Source organism: Rhagoletis pomonella, unplaced genomic scaffold (assembly GCF_013731165.1).
Source record: "Rhagoletis pomonella isolate Grant_MI unplaced genomic scaffold, Rhpom_1.0 Rhpom_scaffold_00007, whole genome shotgun sequence".
Lineage (NCBI taxonomy): Eukaryota > Metazoa > Arthropoda > Insecta > Diptera > Tephritidae > Rhagoletis > Rhagoletis pomonella.
Genome location: NW_023458561.1, coordinates 1,466,974 through 1,490,968, shown reverse-complemented (window position 1 = coordinate 1,490,968; position 23,995 = coordinate 1,466,974). Strand labels below are relative to the sequence as shown.

Genomic DNA, 23,995 nt, shown 5'->3' with positions numbered 1-23,995 from the left:
TAAATTGTCTTGGAACGGGCCACACCTCTAGCAAGTGTCCATCCACACATCGTTGCCAACATTGCATGGTGAGCCACCACACGCTTCTGCATCGACACCAGCCTCAGAGTTTGGAGATCACACAGCCTTCATCATCAACTGCGTTAAAGGCTGAATAGCCAGCGGTGACGTCATCCTTGCGACTGCCCTGGTTCAACTGTATACTAATCGTGGTATAAAACTAACCGTACGTGCACTGCTTGATTCAGCATCCCAGCTGAATTTCGTAACGGAGCGTGTAGCTCAAATGCTCCAATTAGCACGCAGCAAAATCAGTACCGAAATAAGCGGTATTGGGGCCTTAACCACTAAATCATACCAAGGTGGTTTTGTTGGTCTCCAATCATTGCACAATGGATTTTCTTCGATGTTAGAGATAGTCATATTACCATCGATTTCCTCGCATCAACCCCATAAATTTATCGATGTAACAAATTGGGGAATACCAAAAAACATTAGTCTAGCTGATCGCACGTTTAACTGCCCTGGACCAACTGATCTGCTTATCGGGGCTGGGCTTTTCTTCGATATACTCTCGGTGGGTCAGATTAAGTTAGACAAACATCTTCCATCAGTACAAAAAACGCAGCTGGGCTGGATCATAGCTGGCACTATTCATTCACGACCCTTGGTATCATCGTCGACTCTGCTTAGTTCATCGCCACCCCTCATCCCTTCCAGCATACTTACCACAACAGCGCAGCCATCGTTAGATACTCTTTTAGAGAAATTCTGGAAAATAGAAGATAGCTACCACTCTCGAAAGGTTGAGCGTAGGTTGGAAGAGGCCGAGTGTGAGACTTATTTCCAAAAAACAACATCGCATTGCCCTGTAACAAATAAATTTATTGTTCGCTTACCCTTCTCGACAAGTCCAGGTAAGCTTGGTCATTCATACGAAATTACTCGTCGTAGATTTTGGTCATTGGAGAAGAGATTACTCACAGACCAAGCGATAAAAAACGAATATAAAAGCTTTATGGAAGAATATATTGAATTGAATCACATGGCCTTAGTACAACCATGTGAATTATCATCGAAGGCTGGTACGTATATCCCTCATCATTGTGTGTCGCACGTCAAATGGGGTTTCGCTGAATGACATTCTTCGAAGTGGGCCTACATTGCAAGATGACATATTCACTATTCTTCTTCGCTTCCGCACACATCGTTTTGTATTAATGCCCGACATAACCAAAATGTATCGGCAAATTATTGTCGATGATAGAGATGCGAAATATCAATGCATTTTGTGGAGAAACTCACTTGATGAGCAACTCGGCCCTTACCAGTTGCGGACTGTCACTTACGGAACCAGTTGTGCCCCTTTTTTGGCAGTAAGATGCCTTCAGCAGTTAGCATACGACAATGTTTCGACCCACCCGCTTGGGGCTGCAGTCACTTTACGCGACTTTTATGTTGACAACTTAATGACTGGGGCTGCAACTATCGAAGAAGTAATGGCCATCTTCGGAAGTTTGCGTCAAATAACAACATCACAGCTGACATACCTGAATCGGATAGGGAAGTAAATGTTAATATTGGTGACTTTTCATACATCAAGGCGCTAGGACTAAAGTGGTCACCTCAAGACGATGTTTTCATGTTTTCGTATACGCCTTATGATCCTCCTTCGTCGAAAGTAAGCAAACCCATAATTCTTTCGAAAATTGCGACTTTCTTCGATCCGCTCGGATTATTAAATCCAATTATAGTTACTTGCAAACTGTTGATGTAAGAGCTTTGGAAGCTCAAGCTATCGTGGGATGAAAGTGTTCCAATGTCAATCCACACCCAATGGACGGACATTTGTCATCAGATTACATCGGTTAACAAATTACGAGTGCCAAGGTTCGTACATTTCAACGTTGAAGCCCAACTACACGCTTTTGCAGACGCAAGCACACGGGCACACGGCGCATGCATTTACGCAGTATCACATTCTGGTGGGACAACGCATGCATCGCTTATATGTGCTAAATCTAGGGTGGCACCAACCAAGGAGATGACTCTCCCTAAATTGGAACTCTGCGCTGCTGTTCTTCTAGCAGAGTTGGTACAATCTGTAGCAACTGCTTTCTCTGCAGGCCCTAGCAATATACATTGTTGGTCAGACTCTACCATTGTATTGTCGTGGATACAGGGTGAACCAACACGATGGACAAAATTCGTTGCCAATAGGGTGATCAAAATCCAGCAGCTTACAGCAAACTACACTTGGCATCATGTGCCCTCAGAGGAGAATCCCGCAGACATAGTATCATGTGGAGCCAAGGTGCGTGTTCTCATCGGCAACAATCTCTGGTTCCACGGGCCAATTTTTCTGCAGCAGGCATAACCGAAAATCCAATGAATAATATGGAAACGTTGCAAGAGCGGCGCAAAAAACATCACGCTCTCCTGGCAGCGCAGTCAGAAGACATAATTGCAAGTCATAAATATGCCAACAACTACTATAAACTTCTTCGCATCGTCGCTTATGTTCAGCGCTTCATATCACGCCTTCGTCGTTCACCAACTATGCACTCGGGGTCAATTGCCGCAGAAGAGTTGGATGCCGCCTTAATGCTCGTTTGTCAGTACATACAAAGACAATCGTTTGCTGCTGAATATAAGGATTTGCAGGAAGGTCGAGTAAGTCGACAGTCCAATTTCAATCAACTTTCGCCATTTATACATAACGTGTTGATTCGCGTAGGTGGAAGAATAAACAACTCTTCGCTACCTTTCGATGCCAAGCATCCAATTTTGCTACCAAGGACACATCCCTTCGTATACACTATCGTCGATCACCTTCATCGTCGTCATTTGCACGCTGGTTGCCAAACGTTGCTAAGCATCTTGCGTGACAAATTTGGGGTGGTTAATGCTAGGATGCATTATAAGGCAAGTTGTACATAATTGCATTATGTGCTATCGCAACAAGCCTCTGCTGCATGATCAAATAATGGGCTCATTGCCACAAGAACGAGTTGAGGACGCATTCCCTTTCGCAACAACTGGGATAGATTACTGTGGACCATTTTCAATAACTTCACAATTAAGGGGTAGGGGCCTTATCAAGGTCAACTTGGCAGTGTTTATCTGCTTTAGTACGAAGGCAGTGCATTTGGAACTGGTTCCAAATGTAAGTACGATGGCGTTTATTTCTGCACTCAAGCGATTTATCGCTCGACGAGGTAAGTGCAACACAATCTTCTCGGATAATGCAACCAATTTTGTTGGGGCCAATGGAGAGCTCAAGGAAGTTTTGGCACTGTTTGCTTCACAGCAACACATCGCTTCAGTGGAAACATTCATGGCCAAGGAAGGAATAAATTGGAAATTTATTCCCCCAAGGTCACCACATTTCGGCGGGCTTTGGGAAAGTGCGGTGAAGCAGGCCAAGTATTACTTACGTCGCACCGTGGGGTCTCACATTCTTAGTTTTGATGAGCTACATACAGTATGCTGCCAAGTGGAGGCCATGATAAACAGTCGTCCTCTCACACCGATTTCAACCAATCCTGATGAGCTTCGAGTGATCACCCCGGCACATTTTTTGACCGGCCGCACACTAAACACCATTCCGGAGCCATCACTTTCTCTCATCAATATGGGTACACTTAAACGGTTTCAAATGATACAAGCCATTCAGCAACAATTTTGGAAGCGATGGCACTCAGAATATTTAAAGGAGCTGCAGCATAGAGGTAAATGGCAAACTCTTCGAGATAACTTAAGGGAAAATGACATGGTACTGATCAAGGATGAAAATACACCACCTCTAAAATGGGCACTCGGTCGAATCATTGAAACCATGGCTGGATCTGATGGCTTAGTACGAGTTGTAATGGTAAGGACAGCTGATGGCGTGGTCAAACGAGCAATAACAAAGGTTTGCAAGTTACCAATTGAATCTTCAACTCACCACTAACAACAAACAATTCATCGCTACCACTACAACAATCATTGATTCATCGTTATTATTCGATTGAAAACACTGTTTTCAAGAGGGGAGGATGTTGAACACCCCAATGCAGAAAAGTTTGTCATCGCATTTTTCTTCGCTTGCCCACTGTATTGGCATGCATTATGTGCTAACATAGCCGTCATCACTGCCTATACATTGCACATATTTACATATGTATGTTTATACATATGTACATATGTTCTCATCATTAGAACTACTTGGTTTCACTTTTCGTTGTCAAATTGCTCATCGGCTGCGAGCTCACGCCATAGCTCCATCGAAAACAGGTTCCGTAAACAACAACAAAAAGGGTTCAACATCACGCCACCTAACCAGCCACAGGTCACGTAGACAAACAACCGCAACTATTCCTCCCACATGCCGTCACATAAAATCAACAGCCTATCAGTTTACCGCTCTTCAATTCCACAGCTAAACTGCTAGTACATAATTTGGACTTAGGTATTTGCTGATTAATTTGGAGAAAACCAATCGTCTTTAGTACGTCGTTGGATACAGTCCGTTCTTTCATCGCGCATTGTAAATTAATTCATTTTCGACCCACTATCGCTGTTAAGATTTTAAGAGTAAATAAATTAAATAATTAATTAGTTTTTCCATTGCAAATTTCGTGTTTTATTTGCATCTATAGCAAGTGGAAAAGCCCATTTGCGCGACCAACGATGTATTAATCAGTGAACCAATCAGCTGGTAAATATCAGTTGGAAACCTATGTAGCGAACAGTTTTAAATGCATTGTATATTTGACACCTAATAAACAAAACGCAAACAGCTGTGACAAAGTTTAAACAGCAGAAATGACAAAAAGACAAAAAGGGCAAAATCAATGTGCACAAACAAAAACAATTGTACAACAACAATATATTATATGAAACAAAATACTCGGCACATGCTGTTTTACTTATCTTTAAATTGTGCACCAGAAGTTTAACACTTTTTTTAATTTTTTACTTTACTTTTTAATTTTTTACTTTAATAAGCGTAAACAGCTTTATAAAACACAAAATTTAAACAGATCACAGAAAAACACAGCTTCACAGCTTGACGTTTGCGTCATTTTTGGGAGAGTTGTGTAGAGATTGAAGTTGCAGGATTTTACCCGATGCTTTTTTGGTCCGTACATTTTGCTGTTACTCACTTTTTACTCTCATTTCAGAGAGTGATTTTGCTGTTTGACCTTTTTCCAGGATTTTACACGAAAAGTATTGGATCAGAGCTATTATATCATCCCTACATATGCATATTATACATACATATATTCATGTTTGTTCATCAGTTATCCCAGTTAAAATGATTTCAGTATTTTTTTAAATTTTCGCCTTGCTTTTTTATCAAAATAGACTACTAAACCTATGCCTAAAACCATCTACGAATATCAAAACCAGGGCATGAATCACGTATGACGACAATCGTCTGAACGATATCCTGTCGAGATTGTCTTGCTTCATAAAAATCAAAAATTGTTTGCTCGTTTGTGCGATATCGTCAACTCGATTCCAGTTTTGCTTCACGTAACAGTAACAGTAACACGTAACAGCAACACAAATGCATAAATCAGTGTTTCGACAACATCGTTTGAACGGCTATCGTTTCTAAGTTACGTGATTCATGCCCAGTTGCAACAAATGAGTCCATATATATTTATGTACATACATAGGTACAAAACCGTATGCATGTGCGGAGTTTAAATAATCGGAAGTAATAATCAATTGTAGCGCATTTCCTCTTACTATGCATATGCCTAAATGTATGCAACCATTTACAATAGCAAGCAAACACAAGGTGCTCCTAATGAAAATAAAAATTGTATGCTGAAATACACGTGCTAAGCCCTTCGAAATTTTTGTGCTGGGATATGCGTTACAGCCTCGCAAATTTTACCCCTACCGAAACCAAAAATGTATACACATCAAAAATGTGATATAATTCATATGAAGGAAGTAATATTCACAAAATATTTTTACTTAGTCTAAAAAAATTTAGGGAAATCGTCATCTTTAGTGACTGCTCGGCAAATCGGACATAGCGCTTTTGTATGAATTTTGTCTGGCTTTCTAATATGTTGAAAATATTGCTGGAAAATCTTAAAATGTTTGCACGGAACGCAGCATATAACACAGAGAATATTGTTTTGAGTTTTATCTTCAGGAAAAAATTCTGCATTATGATCACTTGCTTCACTATTTCCGAGCTGCGGATTCCTTTACGAAGACGTAGGGAACATGTGGTACGAAGTAGTTATGTAAAACTATGAAAAATTTTACCTACAAGCAGGTGGCGCAATTAACAGGTGAAGTAATACAACAGCTTTCTCGCTTTATTTTCTGACATTCGGCTGCCCTTTAGTCACATTTTATAGGCAAACTTTCAAATAAGGCGGGCGGGGTGCATGCAATAACACCATACGCAATAATTCCCATTACTTGGACATTAAAAAGTAGTTTCAGAAATGAACTAGTGTCATTTTATTATTATTCTTTCTTCTAAACGGTTATAATGACAGCAGTGCATAATTGCGAAAGGAGGGGAGAGGGGCGTCGCGCGAACGCGGACCGCCGCAACGCTGGGCACTTTCAAAATTGTATACTTACGAATCCGTCCATTTAACTTGTTCATTTACTACTTTTTGTCAAATGTAACTGGGTGACTACCTATGTGCACTATTTTGCGTTATTACTCAATTGTTAGGTTAAAAAGTTAGTCTTATTGCTCAACGAGAAATGAAATAAAGCAAATTTATGTTATTTCACATTCAATTGGCAAATAATACAAATTTGCGTTATTGCCGTTTGTGTTGACGTTCGCAAGCATACGCCCTAAAGGGTACATTATACGAGTGCTAAAGTCACTAAGCGACTTTAGGTGTTTTACACATACTGACACTGATATATTTATGGATTGTTTCATTGTTGAAACGGATGTTTTCTTTCCGGAGTACCGAATAATTTATAAATACTTACAGCAAGTATTTCTTCAACACTTTTTTAATACATGCGCATTAATAATATGGTCGGTCATACGACAAGTGGACATATCTTCTTACGAACAACACACAATTATACAAGGGGTTGCTGCTGAAGAAAAAGAACGTGCCTTCCCTCGCCCATAAGAAAAAATTTAAATTTTTAAGCATAAAGCTTAAAATAGAGCAATGAAAGGAACAAAAGACCCACAGAGCTTTAATTTTAAATGTATCATTGTATTATTAGTTATTTTCATCTGTGAAATTGAATCTGATGACAAAAACATTAACAAACTTCTTAATAATCAAGTAATTGTTAGTAGACAAATAATGTGTGTTTTGGAAAAAAGCCCTTGCGATCAATTGGGAAGGCAATTAAAAGGTAAGTCAAAAAAGAAATATTAAAAAGTTTTATTCTGGTTGAATGATTAAAAATTTACGTCTATAAACACAACGAATTGGCTATGACGGTTATTTAGGGTCAATTGAATTGAATCCACCTATCTGCGTTAGTATACATATCGTCGATGTTTTAGCAAATCCGCCCAACGACCAATTGTAAAACCGCCTATCTTACGGCGCTCAAATTTTACAGGAGAGCGAAAAAACGGGTTTTATCTGAAGGCACGATTTTACGATTTTTGTGCATAAATCTCGATGCCAGGAGTTCAGGGTTACATCGACGGTATGACACATTTCACGTGTCTACCTAAAAAAAAAAATGGCGAATACATCTCATATTTTTTTTGTGAATTGGTCTTTATATTAGTCATTTATCAACAAAATACTTTTGGATTTCTTGAAGAGTTGATGAAGTTGGAGGGGTAAAAAGTTTCGAATTTTTCATCAATATTTATAATCTAGTTTGTTTATTTAATGCTTTTAAATAGAACAGCAGACAAATGATTGAAGACGTGATATTTATCTTTTTCTTATGAACAATTTTTAAAGTCAAAAATATTTTTAAATTTCTGTCATTATCGGACAGATTTGTGTCCTTTTATATTTTTTAATCAATTAACAAAATTTTAAATCTTGCGCGCTACATGAACACTACTCAATGCCACGTTATAACATGCTAGGCTATTTACTGCCGACAGATGCTAACACTGAAGGCACATAATACAGGTCAAGGTACATTGAACAGGTAGTATCAGTAGAGCAGCTGATTTGATTTATTTTCAAATTATTTGGTCTCGAAAATGTCAAATATTTTTAATTTTTTCTCACGAAAATTATAAGTTGTTAAAATGCATTTGCTTGTGAAACCTTTTTCCATACAAAACAAGCGATTGAATAGCAGCTTTTGGAACGTTCGCCCAACTCGGCAGCACGACCGCTGATTACTGGGCCATGCAAAGGATGGATCAATGCTTCGAGAAGCAAACAAATTTACTAGGAAAGAAAGTTGCATCAATTTTTATTTTTTCCAATTTCAATTTTTTATTTTTTATAATTTTTTGTATTTCACATGGCACGCTTTGATTTAGAAGAAAAAATTCAGAACAGTTTTTGACACTTTCGATACCAGAAGCAACAACAAAATACACGCAAATGTTGTTTTTGCTCTACTGATAATGTGCCTTGATACAGGTAGAAGTCATTTTGACGTTGCTCTCATGAGAAACAAACCATTAAACTTCAACTCGTTTTCCTTTTATTTCCTATATTTCGTTACGCTTTGAATGTCTTGTCGTTTTTTTTTTATGTTCGTTAATAACAAATTTCAATTAACATTTGAATTTTTGTAGTGTTGTGCGGTTTATACTTAGTGTATGTGTTAAAAATGCAACACCTGAAGTGTTGTTTTTTATGTGGTGTTAAATACATTGCAGATACCACTAAGTTTTTTTTAACGTGCCTCAACGTCTTCGGGTAAGGAGCGTCGCGAAAACAGCTGTGGGTAGAGCTGCAGCGAAATCCTTTGCTGTGCGTTAAACATTTTACATCAGCAGATTTCATAAATGCACCAGTAGGTACAGGAAAGGCACGTTTGATGCCAAGTGCTGTTCCTATGACCCTTATGCCGGAAATTCCCTCCAACAACACTACAACTCATAAATTAAAAACCGAAAACAACATACAAATTAACAAATTTTAACTAAAGAAAATATATAAATAAAAATAAACTTCAAATTTACTTAAAACGTCAACCAGTGAAATGTAATTTTTCATTTTTCCTTACACACGCTCATTTTTCTTTTTACTCTCCCAAAAACTTTGACTTTTGTAGGTTTGACGTCAAATTGGCTTCTACCTATTTTTATTGTACCATGGTTGTAATTTACAAATCAAATCAAGCAGTGTATTTATAAATTTCGGCTCAGATATTATTTTTATTTACTTATGTACATATATATGTAAATATATGTTTTCTTTTCATTTAGCAAACCATGTCAATTTGAATTTAAGAATCAATCTGCAAAAATTGATGGTCCATCTCCGTATAAGGGAGTATTTTATGAATCCATAGATGAAGAAATTCATTCTCAACCTTATACAAAATGAAAAAATTTCTAACGAAACACACAGATTTATATTTTAATTTTCATACTCGAAATATAAAAAAAAAAATTAAAACTGTTGGAATCATTATTGCACAGCTGGAATCATAGTCCTGTACCTCGTTTCTGTAGCTCTTCTCTACCGATTATTTCTGTACTGGTAGAGAATATACGTCATTCCAAGGCGAATTAATATAAGGTGATAGCAGGAGTACAAAAACAAAAATTTACATGTATTTTGTTTTTGCTTTGGCGGCATAAACTGTCAAAATCTGTAAGAGTGTGTCTAGAAATTCAAACAAAATTTTTCAATTTGATATCAGAAGCCGGGCGGCGAAACACATACACAAAATCAGCTGAGCTAGTAACACCACCTTATATAAATTCGCCTTGCGTCATTCTCTACTACTCATTATCAGTAGAGAACAGGGCGGCGAATTCATATCTCAATTCGCCTTGGTAGAGAATTGTCACAGAAACAATCTACTGAATCGAAAAAAGTATCGGGAAGCACGACTAAAGTCTGTCAGAATAATTTAAGAACTGAACCGCAGCTATTATACATACATATATATTATTATAATAAAATTCCCGTTCCTGCAAGAATGATAGAATACAAGATTGCGACCATCAGAGAGAATTTTCGTGAATAATTTTTGCATGACGTCGCACTGGTGCAGCTGCGAGAGAGAAATGCCAAAATGCGAGGAAGAATGGAAGAAGAAATTTTGCAAGAGAAACGTAAACAAATTTCGCAAGTGTGACGTCATACAAACAGCGATTTTGTCAAATTCACTGAGAGCGGAATAGCGGTACCGAAATGAGCGCCACCTTTCTTCCCTACATCGTGCCGTTCTTGCAGAATGCTGAAAGAAGTTTTAAAAATTTATATGTTCTGTCGACAGTAAATAATCTTAGCATGTTTAGGGATGAAACGGTACCTTTACTTGAAAGTAGTATCGTAAGAAAGAATCGATACCCGAAAAGTATCGGTTCTAAAGTATCGATACCTACTCGTTTCGATACTTTTGGCTATAAAGGTATTTCGTATGAACTAGATTACATTTAATTTATTTTAAAGAAATAAATTAATCATCCTCGGCGAATCCTAAACTCCGAATAATAAAAATTAATAATGTACGTACGAACTGAAAATAAATAAAACCGCATAACATAGCGAAACTCTATGGTTAATGACTACTATTCGTATTTAACAGAGATAATATCTTGGAAAAGTTTACAAGGAGTTCATCTTGGTTAACCTTAGAATCTTGAATTGGGCACTCAGTGCCTATATTCATGTTTGATGTTGAATTTCGGGTGTTTGAGAAGTCCAATTTAATTTTTGACCAAATTTGGGGCTCGCTGTATAGGCGACACCCGACAGAGGAGGTCTGAATACCGGCGGCGTGTTGGGGGCAGAAACATCATCCGCTGCGGGTTGGAGGTCGTCCTCGTCGGCGTCAATCTTCAGCACCTCGCCTCCGTCGCTCGTTTGGGCTAATGGCCGGATGTTGTACAAACGAAACGGTCGTCTCTGTCTTGTCTCGGGCTCTTCCAGTACTGGCGGCACGTCTTCCTCGCCCGGGGTGCCTCGCCCAAGTGGAGGAGACTATGGTGCCGGTCTCGGCAATGCTCGCATTTCCGGGGAGATGCACAATTTTTCGCTGTGTGATTCGGTGACAGGCAGTTGGCGCAGTAGCGATGCACGAGGACAGCACGCAGTCTCTCGGCCGGTTCCATCCTGCGCATCTCGCTGCAAAAAGCCAGGCGGTGGTTGCTGCGGCGCACTGGGCAGCGGTATTGGCCCTTGTGAGTTTGGGGGTTGGTTTTGGTTGCACGTACCATTTTTCGTTATTGATTTCTGGAAAGAGAGATACGATTATTATTTTGTTTTAGCAATCTGGTAAAAGTATCAATTTTACAATTGGCCGAGTTGATTCCGCGTGCCGTTCGTATTTCTATGACTCGTACTCGGCTGTCCTGACCTGAAAAGACCCTAATTACTCTGCCAAGTAGGGATGCAAACGATGCATCGATGTTTTCAAAACATCGATTTGTCGTCCAAAAATATCGATGTTAACATCGATGTTTTGCTGGACGATATATCGTCGATACATCGACTAGAAAAGTGAAAAACATCGACATCGTCCATTCACTCCGTTCGCATTATGCCGAACGACCAGTGGCAAGCGAGCGCTTGTTCTCGGAAGCTGGTGCAACCATTCAGGATAGAAGCAGGCTTTTGAGGGCTAGATTATCAAAGCTTCTTTTCGGAACTCATTTCAAAATGTTTATTCATATTCAAATAAATAAGATTTCCATATTTAAGCTACATTATAATTATAGCAACATACTTATACTTGTATTGAAATATGCTGCTTGAAGGAAATTTCTATATGTACATACATTCACTGGCGATCAAACGTGAGTGCATGCTGATTTTGGTTAAATATTTGTCGTTTTTTAAGGTAAATTTTTTTGTTATTTTTTTATAAAAATATGATTCATTCCGTAACCGGAACTTAGAAAAATTCAACAAATTTTCATCTAAATTTTGGACTTTTTAGTCTGAATATTTAAAAAAATTCTGGGTATGTAATTCTAATAAAACATGTGCAAGTTTTAAGCGGCTAAAAATCGCTTTGATTTTTAATGATTTTTCTCTGGCGGCTTTTGGGTTTTTTTTTTTCATATAAAAGGTTCAATTTATAATAACTGGCGTTGATTTTTTTGATTTTGTTTGCAAAAGGTCTTTCGCATTTAATTCTACAAGAAATTTACTTTTATATGGTAAAAAGTGCAAAACCCCGTCAGCAAAACCAATTCGTTAAAAATCAAGGCGATCTTTTAGAGGCTTTTTCTAAAAATTCAGATCAAAAGGTTCAAAATTAAGATAAAAATGTGTCGAATTTTTCAAAGTTTTTTACAAAGTTATGGTTTGTAGCGGATATGTATTTGAATCTAGGTCTTTCAAGTTTAAAAAATATTTCAGGGTACATTTTATTTCGTGTAGTAGGGAGAAATTAAAACATCGGTAAAACATCGATGTATCGTTTTTATAACCGATGTTTTTTAACATCGATGTTTGTTGTGGGAACATCGATCTTTTAAGAGCGATGTTGCATCCCTACTGCCAAGTCGCCATTCATTTGGTTATCCTCTTTGACGACGACTAGATCGTCAACTTCCAGGTTTCGTTGGGGGAGTGCCATTTCACTCCCTTCAGGTATTCAGCTTTCCACCTCCTGCAGAATGTCTGGTGAATCGCTTTTATCTTTTGCCACCGGTTGGCAATAGAGATTGGGTTCTCCTTGATTTCGGGTTCAGCAATTGCTAGTAACGGGGTACGAATTAAGAAGTGTCCTGGGGTTAGAGGCTCCATTGATTCCGCGTCTTCAGAGATGGGGCTGATTGGCCGTCAATTAAGACAAGATTCGATTCTTGCCAGAAGCGTGGAGAGCTCCTCAATCGTAAAACGCATGTTGTTCGCTACCTTCCTGAAATGCATCTCGAAGCTTTTTACCCCCGCTTCCCAGAGCCCTCCCATGTGAGGTGCTCCTGGAGGTATAAAATGCCACTGCTGCTGCAGAGACAAAGAGTTTAAAATCCTGTTGGAATGCCTTATTCGCCCCTACAAAGTTGGTTCCAGCGGCTAACTTATGCATCGGATGAGTTTTTCTAAAAAATCTAAAAATTCTCGAAATTACTCTCATGGCTCGCGAGAAGTCTCAAAACCGCTCCAGAATGCCCATTTTCTCGGAGACGCCTGCCATGTGAACCCGTACAGATTTGTGCTCCACGTCGGTTTCTAGTGGATTTCTATTGGTTTGGTGGGGCCAGGTAGCTGAATCTTGCTCCAACCACTTAGGTCCATACCACCACAAAGTGCTGGAGAGTAGATCCTGGGGGGGGGGATACGCCTCGGCTGACAAGATCCGCTGGATTATCCGCAGAGTCCACATGATTCCACCCGGATACTCCAACCAGTTCATCAATTTTTGCAACTCTGGAAGCCACAAACGTTGTCCGTGTACATGCTGGTTTTCTCAGCCATGATAGTACGATCGTGGAGTCGGTCCATTTGTGTATTACTGGCTGCGTGACTTCAAGCTTTCTGATAACAGTAATAATTAGTTCGGCCAGTAATAATGCTCCGCAGAGCTCTAAGCTGGGGAGAGACACCGTTTTGACGGGTGCTACTTTTGTTTTGCCCACCAGCAAGTTTATGTGGGGCGCATTAGTTGAAGAGCGCTCGCGTATCCTGATTCAACGCGCCTTTGGAGGCATCGCAGAATCCATGGAACGGGGGATTTTTATCTTCTGAATATGCTCATAATTATCCAGAAAGGTTTCCCAACGTAGCAGCAAATTTCGGGGTAGATTGTCATCCCAGTATATTTTGGTTAGCCAGATCTCCTGCATGAAGATCTTTTCTACCACTACAATTGGTCCGAGCCATCCAGCTTGATGGAACAATTTTGCTACGCAGAATAAAACCTCTCGCTTGGTATACTCCTGTTTCCGGGGGATCGGCTGTACGGTTAAGTGAAACATGTCATGTAGCGCATTCCAACGGATTCCCAACATTTTTGTCTCACTCATGTTGTCAAGCTCCACGAAATTCTCCTTGTATATGAGCGCCTTGGGCAGTCCTGTAAAAGTCTTCTTACGATTCGACGTCCGCTTTCTTAGGGGGAAGCTGCCGGTGTTATGAGCTTCAATTACCTCATGTCGCATTTGTATTGCAGTTGTACAATCGTAGGCTTCAGCCAGAACGTCATCAACATACATATACTGCTTCAAAATCTTTGCTGCCAGTGGAAATCTCATTTTTACATCATCTGCGAGCTGGTGTAGCGTCCTTATTGCCAAATATGGCGTACAGTTTACTCCAAACGTCACGGTCTTAAGTTCGTAATCATTAAGTTCTTCGTCCGGGGATTCTCTGAAAAGAATTCTTTGATATGGGGTACGCTCCTGATAGAGCATAATTTGCCTATACATCTTCTCGACGTCTGCATGAAATACATATTTGAATAAGCGCCACTTTAAAAGTAAGCAAACCAAATCCGCTTGCAGAATAGGCCCGGGGTATAATATGTCATTTAAGCTGACTCCATTTGACGTGGGACAAGACGCGTTAAACACCACTCGCACCTTCGTCGTTATGCTGTCCGGTTTCACGGCGGTGTGATGTGGTACGTCATATAGCCCGTGTGGTGGTTGTTGCGTTGTTTTCCTTAGGAGGCACGGATGGTTGAGCTCGATATACTCCTTGAGAACCCGGTCGTACTCCGGCTTCCTGATATAACCGCCCTCGCTGCGCAGGAATTCCGTGCTGCTCCACTCCTTGAAAGGCCGAGGAATTCCCGACGAAGGGGTAGAACCACCACATACCGTCCTTGCTCAATCCTTGTGGTCGTCTTCGCGTACAACTCCTCACAAAACGCATCTTCGGAAATAATTTTCCTTTTGGTGGAAACTTCTTCTAACTCCCGAAACCGAGTTAGCTGGGGGTTAGAGTTTCTATGCCGTAAGACATAGAAGTAGTGAAGGTCCTTGTGGTCGTAGGTGGTACTGGTCTCTCCAAAATCCAGCCAAACACCGTTTCCTGCTCTAGAAGCGATCCCAAAACGTTCGGTTGCACCTTGTCCTTTATGACCGATGGGTAAACATCCACTCCAAGAATTAGGTCCACTTGCTGACTCCTGTAGAAGTAGACATCGACTAGCCTTAAAGGGGGCAGTGAATCAAGATGCACTTTATCCACTGTAAACTTCGGGAGCTTTCCTGTTAATTGGGGTAGAACCAGACCTCTTGCCTCTAAACTGGATAACCTATACCCAAATGCGCGACTTTCACATTTGCCGATACCGTAGCATTTATGCCCGATACCTGCGTATCAACCGCTGTTGCGAAGAGTTGGCCTTCTGTGGAGCTGAAGTTCGATGTAGTAGCGAATGATGCCTCTGGTGACAGCTCCAACAATTAAATGGACTCTTGCAATCCTTCGCGATGTGTGAATGCGCTAGGCAGTTCATACACAAGTCGTGTTTTCTGACCAAGTTGAGGCGATCCTCAACTTTCATTGCCAGAAATTTTGGGCAGCCCTTTAGTGCATGAGATTGTTCGGGGCATAATCTGCATGTGGACTGCGAAAACTGACCGTGGTGTGCCGACACCTTCCTTTCGTACGTCGTTGCGGGTTGGAGATTAGGTAAAGGCTTTACTGCTCGTGCTCTTCGGATATCGGGCACCGTTTCTAACGTCTGGAACCGACTTGTGAGAAAGCTGTCTAATTCCTCCCAATTTGGAATTTCCGCCTTTCTCACAATGCCTTTTTCCCACAACGCCAGCGTGGTATCCGGTAACCGACTCTAACACAAAGATCGCATCCCAGTTCTCAATATCAATACCGTACATTTCTAAAACGGATATACAATTATTAACTACCCGTTGTAGGTTTTTAATTTCCGTACGTTCGCTCGTTACCGATGGTAGGTTAAATTGCGTTTTTAATTGACTATTAACCATTATCCTCTTATTTTCATAGCGGTCGGATAAATTTTGCCAAGCAGTCGCGAAACCGTCGTCACCACGGGTCTTTTGATTCAAGTGGTACAATTTCTGTACCGGGTGCAGCCTGACCTGTTTCGTCGTCCGACACCTTTTTCAAGTCGTCGAACACCTTGACCCAGAGCGCCTTCAGTTTCTCCTTTTGAATCTCCAGCGAAAAATGGAATGGCTGCTACACGGCATGTTATTGAAGCCCGCTTCGAATTCCAACAACGCATCACACGCCCGCGAAAAATCATTAACATTGGCCACCTTCTGAAAATTAATTTAATTAAAACGAAAAATTTAAAAACAAACGTCAGTTGTACCACAAAACCTCGGGAGAAATTACAATTTATACGAAATATAAACAAAGACGACAAAAAGTTACTAAAATAACGTGCAATCGCAATTAAATGTCGTGGAAAAGTGTAAAGAAAATTAACTTTCTTTAATATATTTAAACCTTCAGTTAATATATACAAACTATATTCAATTTAAATTTTCCTTATTACGTGCAATCGCAATTAAATGTGGAAAAAGTGTATACAAAATTAACTTTCTTTAATATATTTAAACCTTCAGTTAATATATACAAACTATATTCAATTTTAATTTTCTTTATTAAGTCAAACAAAAAGCCTTATTATGGCTCGCAAAATTCCATGGGTTATTTGCACCTAAACCTAAAAGAGTTTTCTCTCAGTGTACCGCACAACCTGAGGGATTCTTAAGTGAAAACAATCTATGTAATGTGGACCGTTTACGGGCCTTCTGTCTCAACCACTTTTGCTCAATACTTTAAGAATCACGTCAAAACACTTTAAAGGTAGCGCCGTATAAAATATAAAATTAACAACCGTAAGAAAACTCAGAAAAAACTTATAAAAAGCCTTTATTTAATTTATATAAGAACAAAGAGACTGTACAAAATTTAATAATTGATATTGTCGAAACTTCGACGACTCAATTTGATTTTTCCACAAACCACAAAAATACTTTTACTCCTTTATTCTCTTTTTTTGTTCACTATTCGCTATTCCTCCACCGCTTTACCGGTCGAATTTCGCGAAAAATGGTTTACACGTACCCCGATACCGTTTAATTTTCGGAAATATACGTATTATTGAGAAAATATATATATATAAGTTAACACGCTCCAGTCGCATTTGTTGCGACGCTCGCACGGTTGGCCGTTACACGTGCCGCAGTGTCAGCATATTTTAATTTAACCATATAGTATAACGGGAGACATTGCCACCTGCATTCCATAATGCACCCGTGGGAAGTCAAGGCCAAATCCAGTCTCAGGCAATGGGTTGTAAACATGTTACGCAACCATTGCATCGCTGCCAGAGAACGAAGGTGGGAAGCAAGCAACGGCCGCAACGTGCAGTCAGTCGAGTTAGGGACGGGTTATCATACAGTACGTTTAGTGTTAGACTTAGTCGTAAGAAGTTAAGTGTTAATAAAACCTAAGTGAATTCTTAACCAGTCTGTGTTTCCTTTTGGGCGGCTGGCCCAATTAATTTTTTTGACTTATACTCTATATGTATATAGAAGGGGTGGCTATGGTACTCACGAAAATTTTGCCTACTTTAACACCCCTTCTGCAATTACCTTTCTCCAATATACGTAAACATTTGAAAGCCTTACCTTATCTAGCCGCTTACTGTGGATTGGTGGGGGTCTTGTTCCCGCTGTGGGCCACTTGGTGGGGGCCTTCTCGTGGTGTTTAGCTCCCGCGTTGGACCACTTGGTGGGGCCCTTGTTGTAAATTTTGCTCTCGGGGACCACTTGGTGGGGCCTTGTTGTAAATTTGCTCCCGCGGTGGACCACTTGGTGGGGGCCTTGTTGTAAATTTGCTCCCGCGGTGGACCACTGGTGGGGCCTTGATTTTTAATTTGCTCCCGCGTTGGGCCACTGGTGGGGGCTTTGATGAGGACTATTACTCCCACGGTGGAGCTCTGGTGGGGGCCTGGTTTCGCATTGAACGCCTGACTGATGGCACCTAGGGCCAGCGTTCAGCATTTGCGCCTTCTCAATGGCAGTACAGCCGGCGCTCTTACAAACTACGGCCTTGGTGCGGGCCGTGCAGTAAGGCGCTCGGACGCCTGACTGTGTGGCACCTAGTGCCTCGACAAACTGGCAACACAGCCGGCGCTACTTTTAACCTCACTGCACTTCACTTTCACTTTCACTACACTTACTCACTTACCGCTGGAGCCCTGGCGGTATTTTTGCTGGAGCGCTGGCAAATTTGTGGCTGCAGTTGCTGCTGCCGGAGCGCTGGCGGAATTATTTCTGGAGCGGTGGTGGTGGTACGGCTGCACTCCTGTAATTATAAGCAATTAGTACTGTTGGGGGGCTGTTGGGGTCTCCTTACCCTGCAACTCTGCTGCTCCTGCTTCACGGGGTAGAAAAAACTGCCTTACTTACCTTGGATTTAAGTTATTTTCCTCGTGGCAATATAGGTATGAGAGCAATTCGATTGCCCGACGTGTTACCCTTGTTGTTGGGTTTACGGAATTTTCAAGCACTATCGGCTTGTTTTTACCCACAAGCACACAAGAAAAATGCGTTTTAGCAATGTGTTGCTAAATTTGTGAGTTTGTATGTCTTTCGCGCGTGAAACGAAACAATCGCGCCCAAAAACGTATTACTTAAGTATTTAAAAAAAAAAAATCACAAAACATGCGTTTTCGTAGTGCTCCACGATCGCAATTTATTTCGCTTGTGGTACTCCAGTCGATGGGGCCACTCGACGTCCTTTTCTCCACTCCTGCTCCAAATGGTTGGAATGCCACTTCAACCTGATTTCTTTCACTTATCGGGGTTTCGTTTAATGTTTTTTAAGCGAAAAAAACAAAACAAAAATCTTGTGCTAGCAACGTGAGTTTGCAAATTAGTGTTTTGGTTATATTTTTATCTCTATTTATGGGCTCGTTCGGAAACGTCAAATTAATGGCGGTATTCACCAATGAAACCCTTAAGTTAGTGGGGTCTTCACCAATGAATGCAATAGAAAAATTAAATTTGTTGGCGGTATTCACCATATGATCGCAATATAAAAATTTTTAGATATGTTTAATTACACACGATTCGACGTGTACAAGAAAATAAAAACGCGTTAACGTGGGGCGCGATAAAAATGCTCGATTATTAAGGCAACTTGGCAGTTTATGAAAAATTTTTATTTCTTTGAAGTTTTTTCACTTTTCGTCCTTAGAGACGAATAAAGGCGCGCTAGTTTTACGACGGCGAAAAAAAGACACTTAAAAAAAAATTTACGAAAAAAGGCGCTTAATAAAAACTTCGGCGAATAAAGACGCGTAATCATAGATTATGGTTTTGTGATCGTTAGAAAGCATATCTTTCATTGCCATTTTAAATAACCTAACCAAAGCGCTGTGTCCGTGACGACGTACTTGCAATTTTCCAATGATCTGGCGTTTAATCGCACAGTTAGTCGCACAACACTGATCGATTTCGATATCAGAGTTGTCAGCGAAATAAATTTGTTTCAGTTGTTAAGGGGGTTGTTCCTCCTGATTTCGTCCTGCATTAACTTGGGCGCATTGCTGAGGTTTTGATTTGCACTTCTAATCGCCAATCTTCGTAACCATATTCGCAAAAGAAATGTACACTCCAGATATTCTCATTCGGCCATGTCGTCAGTTTCGCCCGAAAGAAAGTCAATAGACGGACCCGAAAAGTGAACCGGTTCGAGGGAAATGAAACTCATGATAAGACTGATTTTGTATTTTTAAACAAAATTCCATCATACATTTTTTAAATCCGGCACCTGTAAATGGAACCGGTAATAATTTGCAACGCACTCTAACCTAACCTATCCAACATGTTGTAAACACAACAAAAAGACAGCTCACATAGGACAATCTACCTTAGAGCTAAGCTCGGTATTACGTAAGCAACTTTGTTTAATACATATAGAGAGGTATAAATTTTTTAATAGTTAGCAACCCTTTCAGTTGTCTTTCATACCCTGAATGCATTGTAATATTTTAGTCGATATATATTTATCTCCCAAAAATTTTAAGCGGGTGGCAACCCTATTGAAATTTTTTTGTTTTTACCTTAAGCGGTGAAGCTGTCCTTCAAAATGGTGTTTCAATCGCTCAATTTTATGAAGTATTATGAAAGATAAGGCGCTTTATTGACCTAATACAGTGTTTTCAGCTTTTTAAAACCCCCTTTTTTTATAAATAACTAAATTTGAACAACGTGACTATTTTTCACATGTACGTGAGCTTCTCCCATTCAAAATGAGATATCGGTCATTAAATTTGTTAAAATATTAAAGGAGATGTCGTTTGGTAACAGAAAAATACCTTTTACAAATAAGTATATAGATGGGATTCATGATAAAAATGTAGTAAGGTAGAACCGCTGAGAGTCACTTTTAAAGTTCTTGACGTTTCCAAACAATTTAATTTTTAAATTTACTCACAAACTCACACACACATTTTCATTTTCAATCTCAACCAACAACAATTTCGAACAATTTCAATTTTTTATTTTCATTTTTATATGATTTTAAAATGTTGGCAAACTTAAAAAAAAAATCATGGCCGACAAATTGAGAGAACGGTTCTATCTTGCTATGTTTTTATCATGCATGGTTTGGTCTAAATAAATTTAGGAATATGGAAAGTAATTTAAAAAATACATTGATTTAAAATATTTTAAAGCGAAGCTATTTCAAAAAAAAACCATAAATATGTAGATTGATTCATTGCCTTTCTAATGACATCTAAGTTTTGTAATTAGAGCAAGAAATAGTGAACTTTTAAGGAATTTTGCTGACCCAACTTGACAGTTTTTATCAATATTTGCCTATAATTTTTAAGAAAAAAGTGAAAAAGATCAAGTCTGTATCTGTCAGTTTTAGTTTGTTATTAAGCAGTGTGCATAATTTGAGATAAATTTAAAGTACGTTTCGTCAAGAAATAAAGTTCAAAATAAAAATTTTATTTGCATTACATACATACCAACACATTTTTTATTTTACAGGAGAAGCAAAAAACATTATAACTCAGCTGATTTTGGTACTAAGTAGGGATGTTTGATTAATCGGTTAATCAATTTTTTAATTAATTATAATCCTGATTAATTAAATAATTTGATTAATCCGATTCGGATTAATCAGATCCTGAGTAATTACTGTTTACCCAAAAAAAATATATATATTTGAAATCTGAATAACTTTGTTCATTTCTTTCGAGTTATGAATTTTTTTTATATGTACGTTGTATGTTTTCTTATTAATTAAAATAAAATTTCAAACAAGTACGTACTGTGTAGTACAAACGATGTAAATATATAAATATGTATGTAGCTCCTTAAAATGAAAAATACGTATACGTATGTACGTACATACGTACATATACTTAAACTCTTTTCTATTTTTGTATACATACATATGTACATTAGACTGCATCACCAAAAACAGTTGCGGGTTTTCCGCGGGGATTACAAAATTTGTTATATTTGAAGACGTCCGCCAAAATATTTCGGAAAAAAATATTAAGATTTACGTGAGCTGGACCACCTCCAAAAATGGAGTTTTTTTATGAATAAATATAGTTTCTTAAAAAACTTTTTAAAAAAATACCCTCAGATGACGAAACAGATTAAGCTTAAAAAATGTGCATAAAAATATTTAAAAATCTTTTCAATGGAATCGTAATAATGAGATTTTTGATGCTGTTTTTTTTAACTTTTTTTCAAAAAATGATTTACGGAAAACTTGAATAACTGGGCCAAAATCAGGGTTTAAAAAACTGTCAGCACAGCAGCAACAGCACTACCACTTTTGCTTTTGCTTCGCTCTGAAATTTTTTATTTTCATTCGAACTGGTTACTATCGCTGACTTCCCAGGAGTGAGTGCGCACAAAATTTTCGATATCTGTTCCTTTGCCTAACGAATTAAACATGGCGATGTCATTGGAGCCTAACGAGCAGTGCGCGTGGCGTGGCGCGTGGCATGACCTTTCGATAGCGATTATCTGGTGCGAAATTGGCGATTACCAATTGCTAGCGAATTGGCTAACAATTGGCAATACATCGAATAGTTAGCTTATGGTCGTCTCTTGTCACCATTAAAACAGAGGGGTAGTGCATTTGTGCATGCATACATACATATTTCTGCCAATTTGATGTTTCACAGTCAAGTGATAGTCAAATTGCTGTTGCTTTGCTGCCGCGGCGCTGTCGTTGCGCTTTCACAAATTGTTTTTTTAACTGACAGCCAAAGTATTTTTTTTCTAAATTGCGGTTGCTTTGCTTTCGATATCATACATGCCGAAGTCAAAGCACAGCAAAAGCAAATTAAATGAACAAATTACAGCATTTTCAAACCCGGGCCAAAACTATTCTGATTTAGACTTATGGGATCTCAGTAGAAAGATATTTTCCCACTATTTTTATTTCTGTGCAAAAAAAAGTCATTCGTGTTCCAATTTTTTTTTTTCAAATACCAAAACATTTTAATTACACTTATAATGACGCTCGTTCGTCCTACCTTTCTCTTTCATCCTTTGAAGGAGTTTATTAGCAAAGAAATAAAAAGGGCGAGAAAATACCTCTTTCCATACTTTCCAATGATTACTCAAGGTCTAAATCGGAATAGTTTAGGTTCAGTTATTCAAGTTTTCCTTATACCAATCTTTGAAAAAAGTTAAAAAACATCATCAAAAATCTCATAATTACGATTCCATTGAAATTTTTTTTTTTTTTTTTTTTAAGCTTAAATCAATTTATCATTTGAGGGGATTTTTTTAAAGTCTATAAGAAACTATTTTATTCATAAAAAACTCCATTTTGGAGGTGTTTTGAAATTGGTCCAGCTCACGTGGTGGACGTCTTAAAATAGAATAGATTTTATTATTGCAATGGAAACACAGTTCCGATGTTTTTTTGTATGGGGAGTGATGCAGTCTAATGTACATACATACAAAATATAACAGCCATTACTCAGATTTCTGGTTAATGAGGTTATGATTAATCAGTTGATCAACCAAATTAATTAGGCTCTGATTAAACAATATGTAATTAATCGTTTTGATTAATCAAAAATAATTATTCTTTGATTAATTAATTAATCGGCTTTCTATTAATTGGCTTGTTCGATTAATAGCAGATCCCTAGTACTACCATTTTAAATTTTTGTATAGAACGTGTATATTAATACATCCTACCAAAATCTGTGAAAAACACAGTTTTGAAAAAAGTGTTTATTAGGGCCTTTGTAAAATAAGGGGGGCTACTCTATAACGCAATACGACAGAGAAATGCGATGCGATAGGCAATCACCCCTGTGTATTACTTACGATGTGTTTGCGCGAATGCGAATGTATGTGTATCTAATATAGATTTATATTGTTTTTTAGAGAGTATTTTGCTTGACACTAAAAGTTGTCTCCTTTTCTCATTACAGCCGCACTTCCAGAAGTTATTTTAAGGAATTGTCGCAATTGCTCTCCTCAACAAGCCCAAAATGCTCAAAAGTTAACCAACTTTTTACAAACAAGATATCCAGACGTTTGGGCAATGCTTCTTAAAAAATATCGAAATGTTTAAGCCTAGCCTTAACTAAATAAAAAATAAAACATAATATAAAATTTTTAAGTATTAAGCGTGCTATGTGTAATAATGTATAACTTTCAGTACTTTTGCGCTTACAAAACATCAGGCCTTTGTATTTGTTATTTACCTTTTCAAAAGTTGGCAGTTTAGACCAATTTGGCCTGAACCTGCGGCTTCGCCGGCCAAAAAGAGTCTATCACCCAAATTCATACAAAATATAGAAGACTTTTACTACGTTTATGCGGCAGAATTCATGAATTCTTCATTTAATGAATTCAAAAATGGTTCAGTTAATGCAAAATTCGCGAATTAATGAAATTAACTCTTTTAAAAAAGTGGCTACGCACTAG

The 23,995-nt window shown here is 38.7% G+C and overlaps 2 protein-coding genes across 2 annotated transcripts; both read left to right on the top strand.

Annotated features, from left to right (window-relative positions):
* The first annotated feature begins 286 nt into the window (after positions 1-286).
* On the top strand, positions 287-1,141 carry LOC118743561. Its single transcript, XM_036476325.1, has one exon. The coding sequence runs from the start codon at positions 287-289 to the stop codon at positions 1,139-1,141; it is 855 nt and encodes a 284-aa protein (XP_036332218.1).
* Positions 1,142-6,901: 5,760 nt separating this feature from the next.
* Positions 6,902-23,687, top strand: LOC118742242. The gene is made up of 2 exons (XM_036474163.1): positions 6,902-7,356; positions 23,497-23,687. Exons 1-2 carry the CDS (start codon positions 7,164-7,166, stop codon positions 23,637-23,639), a joined length of 336 nt encoding a protein of 111 aa, XP_036330056.1. The 5' UTR covers positions 6,902-7,163; the 3' UTR covers positions 23,640-23,687.
* The last annotated feature ends 308 nt before the right edge of the window (positions 23,688-23,995 follow it).

Excerpts from the sequence above, each read along its gene's own strand:
- LOC118743561 (XM_036476325.1), top strand. The coding sequence starts at position 287 with ATGCTCCAATTAGCACGCAGCAAAATCAGTACCGAAATAAGCGGTATT.
- LOC118742242 (XM_036474163.1), top strand. The coding sequence starts at position 7,164 with ATGAAAGGAACAAAAGACCCACAGAGCTTTAATTTTAAATGTATCATT. Across the intron at positions 7,357-23,496 it reads ATTGGGAAGGCAATTAAAAG|CCGCACTTCCAGAAGTTATT; the intron begins GTAAGTCAAAAA and ends TTCTCATTACAG.